The 9,460-nt window shown below is 42.0% G+C and overlaps 1 protein-coding gene across 1 annotated transcript; it reads left to right on the forward strand.

The window, feature by feature from the left end:
* The first annotated feature begins 4,060 nt into the window (after positions 1-4,060).
* Positions 4,061-6,580, forward strand: LOC121997463 (60S ribosomal protein L34). Its single transcript, XM_042551877.1, has 4 exons — positions 4,061-4,227; positions 4,423-4,502; positions 6,099-6,208; positions 6,294-6,580. The coding sequence occupies exons 1-4, from the start codon at positions 4,149-4,151 to the stop codon at positions 6,385-6,387; spliced, it is 363 nt and encodes a 120-aa protein (XP_042407811.1). The 5' UTR covers positions 4,061-4,148; the 3' UTR covers positions 6,388-6,580.
* The last annotated feature ends 2,880 nt before the right edge of the window (positions 6,581-9,460 follow it).

Here is a 9,460-nt window from a genome sequence, read left to right on the forward strand (position 1 = left end):
GCCGATGCTCAGGTAAAGGCTCAAGGGTCGAGCGGGTGGTCCGTTCGGCCAGGATAAGGGCGAGGATACAAAGGTTAGCCGAACGACCTATTCGTTCGGCTCGGGATATGGGATGTCAGCAAAGGCATGCCTAATGATTATGCCATACACAAGATTTCACGATAGAGGATCTAGCCGTCACATCATGAAGAGGTTGATACAGTAGCGGTATGACCTTATGGATGCCCTTCTGACAGACCCATACCTGGGCATGGTCGAAAGCAGGTGATTGCTTTGATTGGCGTGCCCAGACTCCTTTGAGAGGTATATATAAGGTCTCCATTTCTTCACCGGAGGTACACGAGTCTTCTGTTTCTAATCCACCTCTTTGTTATTCCTCGCCTGACTTGAGCGTCGGAGGGCCGTCGCCGGGACACCCCTCCCGGCTCGGTTTTGTTGCAGGTTCGCCGGAGCACTCGAGGATCTAGCAGGGAGCGCCACATCCCCAGCGTTCGTTGACCCCTGGTTCGGACAGGATCAATAACTGTTGGGAACTTTTCTAAGATGTCCCTGATTTTTTCTAATATACCAATTCAATTTCCCGTAAATTCTAAGTTTTTATTTTGGGAATTTATTATTATTTTTCAATTTTTCAAATTTGATTTTTAATTTTTCATTTTCTAATTTTAAATTGTCAAATAATTCTAATGAGCATGAATTTTCTAATTTCCTTTTCAATTCAGTGTTTTCTTTTTCTAATTTTGCTAGATCTTTCGTAAGCACTTTGATAAATTTAAAAAGATTGAGTAGAGGTGAGATCACGTATCTTACTTACCTCACTTGGTGATGCTCCCCCTTCATCGTAGCTTTCCTCTTCTGATTCTCCCCCTTGATCTATGCTCATCTCTGAGTCTGAGTCATCTTCAAAGAGATGGTTGGCCATCAATACCACTCCTGAGAAGCCTTCGATTTCTGACTCGGAGGTTGAAGAATCATCCCATGTAGCCTTCAAACTCTTGCGTTTAGAGGGTGTCGGTCTTCGAGTCTTTTCCTTGTCCTTTTTCTTTAATTTGGGGTAGTCATCCTTGATGTATCCTTCCTCGTTACAGTTGTAGCATCGAACCGTCTTTTTACGTTGATTCTTCCTTGACCACGATCGAAATTTATTAGTTTTAAGAAATTTATTGAAACGTCTTACCAGTAGCGCCGCTTCGGTTTTGTCGATTGACGCTTCAGAGTCGGGGTCGTCCTTTTCGGCTTGTAGGACAATGTTGAGGTTTGATTTTTCTACTTGTTTAGGCTTTGCAAGTCAAGACTCGTGAAGTTCGAAAGTAGAAAATAAACTTTCTAAACTACTTATCTCAAAGTCCTTAAAGATGTAGTATGCATCTACTAAGGGCGCCCACTCCGGAGTTCTAAGGAAGACGTTGAGCACATACCGGATAGAGTCTCGGTTCGTTACCGATTCGCTGAGATTTGTCAGTTGCGTTATCAACTCCTTGATTCTCGCTTGAAGTTGCGCTACCTTTTCACCATTGTTCATCCGGAGGTTCGTTAGCTGAGTCCGGAGGATGTCCCGCCTTGCCAATTTTGCTTCTGAGGTACCTTCGTGAAGCTCCAGGAATTTTTCCCAGAGGTCTTTGACGGAGTCGTAGTTTCCGATCCGACTTACCTCCTGAGGCGGCAGAACGCTGAGCGGGTGGAATTTCGCCTTTTCGTTGGCCACAAAATCTACTTGCTCCTTCTTCGTCCAGTTGTATTCTTCCTTGTCTTTAGGTGCTGCGAAACCATATTTCATAATAAGAAGAATATCAAACTCTATTTTGAAAAATACCTCCATTTTGCGTTTCCACGTAGCGAAGTCTCCGTCGAACTTCGGGGGATGAATGTTCGCGACGACATCGTCTTGATCTTTGTGCTTCAGTCAACGGTTAGTCCTTTTGAGGCTGTCGGACTCTGATACCACTTGTTGGTGCAGCAGGGTCGGCAAGAGGGGGTGAATTGTTTGCAAAATAAAAGTATACCCTCCTCTATTCTTTCAATCAAACAATGCAATAGTAATAAAATAAACTAACAGAAACAAAAGAGAAAGACTCAGCAATTTACTTGGTTACAACCAAGAAGATTGTTAATCCAAGGCAGTAGAAAAAGCTCTAAAAGATCTCTTTCTCTGAAGGCGGAGAAGCCTTTTATACACTAGAAGCTCAGAACTATTGTTAGAAATGAATACAGAGTTGATTGCTTGATTGATCTTCATTTCCTAGCTGCAGAAGCCTTTATATAGCTCCTGGAAAGTTTATCTCGAGGGTCTAAGGCGCCTCCAATAGGGGTTCAAGATGCCTCCAATAGTTTGATCGGATAAAACTTTATCCGAATCCAAATGACAACTTTGGCTGGGTGAGGCGCCTCAAACAACCTTGGAAGCGCCTTGGACTGGTCTAAGGGGCCTCCAAGCTATCTGAGGCGCCTCAGACAGTGCAGACTGCGGAGGCGCCTTCAGCACTTCATTGAAGGTGCCTCCAGCTAGCTTTCCAGCTCCTTTTGACTTCCTTTAGGCTTCCGATCTTCCGATAGCTTGGGTGATTGCGGCCAACTGGAATAGGGCTCACCCGAACCCAATTCTCGGCCTTTTCCTCGAGCAGGCTTCCGTCCCGGCTTCTCGTCCCTCTAACGCCGCGTACGTTCTTTTCGTCCACCGGTGTACTCTTCCGCAGCTCTCTCGTCCTTCGGACGCACCGAGCCCGTCGGCTCCCTTCCCGTGCCTCCCTTCTCGCTAGCTACGTCTTCTGCTCGACTTCCTGTGCTCCTAAGTTCTTGTACACTTAGACACAGGAACGAGATAACTAGCAAGACCTAACTTAACTTGGTTGATCACATCAAAACACTCACGGGGTCCAACAATTTCTACCCTAAATTTGTATGTTTCTTTAAGGAAAGATGTCAGAGACACTTTATGATTTGTCTTTTCCTAGTAATACTTTAAGACAACGTGTCAGTACTTTGAAAGACATGCATAAAGCAACAATGGCACTATAAACACGGTCTCTATCTACAGACGGAGGTATGCGATGCTTCATATTTGAATACGTTCATTGCTAGTCTTTTTTTATTATTTTTCTCTTCCTCATATACGGATTATTGACTTAAACATCGAAAAGCCAACGCTGAGACCCCTTCTCTGACCCGACACTAACGCTCTTGATTTTGCAAGACAACGAGGAGTATTCTTTCAATCAACACCAAAGTCATGTTCCTAACTAATCGTCTTTTCAACTTTCAAACATGATCATATAGCACTACCATTGATCATGTCCGAAAGTCGAGGTGATGAACGCTGGGGATATGGTACTCCTGTTGACCGGACGTGGATCTTCGATGAGACTAGCCTGCAAGCACAAAGTGTCAGTGCCGAGCCAGGGAATGGTTCCCCGACGATGGCCCTCCGACGTTCAAGTCACACCTCAAGCGAAAGCAGCAAGCAAGCAAAGAAACAAAAGTGGCAGCGTAATTGTAGCTCCTTGGCCATCGCTACAGTAGCTATAGTTATACTGTCACTTTCGTTTCTTTGCTTGCTTGCTTGCTGCTTTCGCCGGAGGTCTGACTTGAACGTCGGAGGGTCATCGTCGGAGAACCACTCCTTGACTTGACACTGACGCTTTGTGCTTACAAGCTAGTCTCATCGGAGGTCCACGTCTAATCAACAGGAACACCATATCCTCAACGCAATTCAATTTTAGGACAGGATCAACTATCATATGAATCATCTATGTCAACTCATGGGAGTCTCTTTATTACATCATGATTTGAACAATTCATGGTTGATTGTCTGCTGATATTATATTGAATTCGGACACGCACTGATCTATTCCTAATTACGGTTTGTTTACTTGAGTAGAAACATCGCCATTTTCTCTCTCGATCTTTCGTTGTAAACACCGCTAGTGTTGTTCCTCCTTCACGTGGACCTTGATCAATATTGCGCATTAGCCCGCAAGTTTCACCACCGTCAGATGGAATCATTGTGGCCGTCAGATTTAGGTCATGCTCTCAATCACTCTATCGTTCCTTTAAAGCCTCCTTCCACCACTCAGATGGCCCTTCCTTAGGTTCTTTTCGCCCTCTAGTCTTCTGCGAGGCGGCGCCGGAGTGAGAGTCGAAGAATCGGTGAGATGGTGCAGAGGTTAACCTACCGCAAGAGGCATAGCTATGCCACCAAATCTAATCAGACTCGCGTCGTCAAAACCCCAGGTAAAAAGATCCGAATCTTTCTCGTTGATGGTCCAGTTTTCTCGAAGATTGATTCCATCGTCCATTTGATGTCCGTACAGTCTCTTGTAAAAGATTTGTGATTTCATTAAGTATTGGTTCTGAAACTTTAGCATACAGCGCATGCGTTTCTCTTCCATGGATTTATTTACATTTTGTTTTGTTTCAAAAATGTAGGGGGGAAGCTCGTGTATCAGTACACGCATAAGAGAGCCAGCGGCCCGAAATGCCCTGTTACCGGGAAGAGGATTCAAGGGGTATGCAATTCGTAGCTCCTGATTCGCCGATGGATATTTTGTTGAATGATTATCTCGCTAAAGAACTGTCATAGTCTAGATCTTTTGTAAATTGTATTGTTTTGAAACATATCTGGATTATTAGTGCAATGCTACATAGATGTACTTATTTTTCCCAGGCATAAAAAAAAATTAAATTTCAACAAAAAATGGTCCTTCACAGATTTCGACAAAAGTCTAGTGCAGGTGAAAACATCCTGCTTTTTGCAATAAATCTCTTAGCGTTTTGGCTCTATTCAGTTGCCCTAAAATGGATGGCATGAATCCATGTGCCCTAATTTAACAAAGAAAAATGAAAGTAGATTAATGAAATTTTATGAAAATATGTCATCATTGATTGAACTGTTGCATTTATCTTTAATAATTTAGTGTTTTTATTGTTTATATTCAATTTAAGGTTTGAGAATTGGCATTCGAGTTGTTTGGAATGGTAAGTAATCTATTTAAAATTACTTTTGTTGAAAAATGGTGTAATGACAAGAAAATGACCATTGTAATTCCTTGCTTAGTTCCCCTGAAAGTTTTTACATGATGTTGAAAGGTGCATTTGCAGGTTTTCACAGTGATGTGAAGTTTTTGTTTTTTGTCTGTTTAATCATTTCTGCTGCTTTACTATTAAAAGTGGTATTTACAATCTTGATCAACATGTTTCAAATCTGAAAGGTGGTATGTTGTATATAGTGCTTTTGGTAGAAAGACAATTCAGGCGTGTCCAAGCTGGATATCAATGATACCATGTGAACTTATAAGGTTGTCTAGACTTTGCTAATTTTGAGCTGTTTCTGCTTAATATGGAAATATAATGATCAATCATATTAATTGATACTATGTTGCTCATCAAATTATCTTGTCTATTGACAAGATAAACCTCTTCACATTCATGGTTCAGTTTGTGCTGGTACAGTTTAAATTATAGATATTTTGGCATACTGATTTCTGGGGACATGGTTGCTCGCTGTTCATCTGCCATCTGGTTTTGCTTATTTGTCATATTTGAACTGAATTCCACCTTTGGTGGTATTTGGTCTATATGTTACCATGTCTATATCTAGTGACCACTGGTATCTTGTGGCCAAACTTTCCTGGATTTGACCTTTCTTCTTTAGACAACTATGTTGAAAATTTGTTCTTGTATCACTTATGAAACAGCAGATTACTAGCTTTTCTTTTGTTGCTTTTACGTGCAAAAAGTTAATTCTTTTCCACATGCATGCAAGTTTGAATGCATGAAAAAACTCATCTTTTGGTGCATATCATTCTAATTGTAATTTTAATCCACATCTTGAAAACCTGTTTGTCAAATGAAGGTCTTGTATGTGTTCATTTCCCTTACTCAATGGGACTATCCATTTGTGCTCGTGGAGAGAATTATTTTGTAGTGCTCATTGCTGATGCAATAAGAGATGTTGATTATATGCTATGTTTTTGTTAACGATAAGCCTTCTTATTCACGTGCCATTTTACTATATCTTGAGGATTACATATTGCCTGTTTATTGAAAGGTCTTGATTTGTTTTCTCTCCCTAAAGTGGATGATACTCTTTGTTTGTTTTTCAGATTCCTCACTTGAGACCTACCCAGTACAAGAGATCCCGACTGTCCCGAAACAGGAGGACTGTTAACCGAGCCTATGGTGGAGTGTTATCTGGTGGTGCAGTAAGAGAAAGGTTGAAACTTGTGGTTTTGCTTGTTAGCTAGCTGCCTAGCTTACTGATCTCGCTAGATTCTGAATCAATCTTTGTCGATTTGCAGGATCATTCGTGCTTTTTTAGTCGAAGAGCAGAAGATCGTGAAGAAAGTTCTGAAGATTCAGAAGGCTAAAGAAAAGCAAACATCCAAGAGCTAAGCCATCATTTGAAATGCCATCATTTGAAGAGTCTAAATGCTTTACTCTCATTTTGAATTTTGTTTGTTTTTCACTCGATCTATATCTTTATGGCAACTTTAAAGACAATAGTTGGTTGAATTGTTTGTCGTTTATCTGCATGCTGAACAAGTGAATTATTATATTTCCTGAAATCTAGTAGGTTTTTATTGGATGAGTATGGTGTTTCTATTCGTTATTTTATTCTATTCTGTATTTGTTTGCAACATTGGTCTTCAGAAAATAAATATTTTCTAAACAATTTTTTTTGCTCCATGTTTGTTATTATTATTATTATTATCTCAAATAATATGAGATTGGAGAAAGGACTAATATAATCATGTTTGATTGTGTGGCTGTCTATATATACATGTATATTTCTATATTCGTATTCATGACTAGTATTTTAAAAACATTGATGGGATATTAATCCTAACATATTTAAAAGTTCTAATTGATTTCCGCCTTACGTACTGTTTGCTTGATAAGAAGGAGGTGAAGTGAAAAAAATTTCCCATTTCTCAAATGATTTTCATCCAAGATTTTACCTTGAAATAAATAATCTTCAAATATTAAATTACAATTAAAAAAAAAAAAAAAAGTGGAACCGTCACATCAGCGGCTCCCCTAGAGTCGGTCCCATGGATATGGAGGGAGGTAAATACAGGTACACAGGTGGAAAGTGCATAGCGGAGACGTTAACCCCAGGCAGTGACACTCCGAGGATCGACCCTTGGACCTTTCAGCTACAGAATCATGCACTTTCCATCTATGCTACGACAAAGATTAAATTACAATTGATGGTACAACCTGTGGCCTCCATGAGTTTTGGTTATAAAAACAAAAACAAAAAAAAAATGGAAATAAGATGTATTTTTTTAAAAACAAATTTTAGACTCCCGAGAAGTCAAAAATAGTATATTTAGACCTTTGCAACTTAAAAATTTTTGGAAAAAAAATAAATCTTTTTTTTCTTGCGGCCTAATATCCCTACATCAGGGCCTGATAGACTAAGCAAAAAAATTTTATTTTATTTTTAAATCTTTGAAAAAAAAAATAAATCTTTGTTTTTTTCTTGATATATGTTGGGCATAATATCCCTATATCAGGACCTGATATGTTTAGGGATGATAATGGGGTGAGGCGGAGACAGGTTTATCATTCTCATCTCCGTCTCATTCTCATTTTTTTCGAATTCGGAGATTCTCCGAATCCGAACCCACGGGAATCGAACCCAGGGAATCAAATCCTCATCTCCGTCCCGATCCCCGCCTCATTCCCAAATTTAATTTATATTATTATTATTATTATTATTTAATAATTATTATTAATGATAATATTAATATTAATATCAATATTAATAATATTATTATTAATAATATTTTCAAAAATTTTAATACTAATATTAACACTATTATTAGTATTTTTAAAAAAATCATATTATTATTTATTAATATTAATAATAATAATATTCGGGGCGGGTTCGGAGATGAGGATTGTATTCCCATACCCTTCCTGAACCTGCCCCAATTCCGAAAAATTGAGGATTTCCATCTCCATTTCGAATTTTTCTCACGGGATCTCAAATCTACAGAGAAAATTGTCATCCTTATATATATATATATATATATATATATATATATATATATGATCCGGATATAGTTGAGTGGCAGAGATGAAATTAGGAGGAAAAGACAGGGGCATTTAGGTCTTTTAGGGGGAAGCTAGGGCTTTGAAAGGGAAAAAAAGGCTCGGGTTTGAAGGGGAGGGGAGGCGGCGGCAGAGAGAGGGGGCACGAAAGGAAGAGAGGGGAACTTTTTGGGAGGTGGCGGTTGGATTGGCACTGCCACCGGCGACAGGCACTCATAGCTGCCTCCTCCTCTCCACTCGCCGACGACGATGCCCTGGAGGATCTGCTGTCTCTAGCGGGCGTACCCGCTGCCGCCTTCTCCCGCAACCGCTGCCGGCTCCAGTAGGTGCCAGCCGCTGCCAATGCCGCCAGCGACCATTGTCGTCGCCCTAGGCCACCTCCAGTGGTCGTGGATGTCACCGCCATCGCCCCCAGCGAGTATCGACGCCTCTCCCATACTGTCGGCAGCGAATGTTTCCGCCGGCTGTGACTTCCGGCGGCGGTCAGCGCCTCCCGCCGGCCGTGTGCCTCCTCCAGAAGCTGCCGTTACCGGCATCTCACGCTGTAGCCACCGCCGCAGCCGTCTTTGGCGGCCAGCACCTCCGGTCTCCCGACCGTCGATTCCGACGGCGGTACAGCCGCTGTCCTCGCCGCGTGCGGCACAGATCTGACCCAGTGCAGTGTTTCCGGACATCGGTTGTGTTTCCGGCCATCGAGCCGTGTGGTGTTTCATTATTCAGATTGTTATCATGCCATCGGACCGTGCTCCGTCCTGCGGATCTATATCGCTTCCGGCTTCGAGCTACTGGAGCCAGCTACGCGTTTGGTGGACAGTTATCTACTATTCGGGATCACGACGACTCGGTCAGTTTCACGACCAGCTCACTCATCCATCCGAGGGCGCCCCCCTGGGCCAGGGTACGTTCTCGTACCTTCTTTGCATTTATATCAATATTCTACTATTATCTGGATATTTATGCATTTGTGGGATTCGCCTCGAGCACCGAGGTACCAGAGACCGGGGGAACCCGGTCGCTGGATACAGGTACAGTTGACCGGAGGAGGACTTCAGACGACTTGGTCAACGTAGCGGACAGCTCATCGACCTGGTCATGAGGATGCGGTCAACCTTCCAGACACGTCATACCGGCAGGTTCGTTTTCTCAGCTTTCAGACAGGATCAAAATGGCGCCGTCTGTGGGAACGTGCCTGATCTGGAACGTGAAGATGGACGATGTCGGAGAGTTCTGCCATCCTCATGACTTCGGTCAGTTTTTCTGTTATCTGTTCTTTGTCAATTATATGATCTGTATTAGTCGCTCGACCGAAGACCCTCGAGCCGTTCGGCCGGGTATATGGTATCCGAGCCCAGCACTCGATGTGAAGGCCCGAGCCGTTCGGCCGGGTGTATGGTATCCGAGCCCA

This window comes from Zingiber officinale, chromosome 6A (genome assembly GCF_018446385.1).
Source record: "Zingiber officinale cultivar Zhangliang chromosome 6A, Zo_v1.1, whole genome shotgun sequence".
NCBI lineage: Eukaryota > Viridiplantae > Streptophyta > Magnoliopsida > Zingiberales > Zingiberaceae > Zingiber > Zingiber officinale.

What these genes read in the sequence shown, in the direction of transcription:
- LOC121997463 (XM_042551877.1), top strand. Translation starts at nt 4,149, where the DNA reads ATGGTGCAGAGGTTAACCTACCGCAAGAGGCATAGCTATGCCACCAAA. An exon ending in CCGGGAAGAGGATTCAAGGG is followed by an intron (nt 4,503 to 6,098) that starts GTATGCAATTCG and finishes TTTGTTTTTCAG; the next exon opens with ATTCCTCACTTGAGACCTAC. An exon ending in GGTGGTGCAGTAAGAGAAAG is followed by an intron (nt 6,209 to 6,293) that starts GTTGAAACTTGT and finishes GTCGATTTGCAG; the next exon opens with GATCATTCGTGCTTTTTTAG.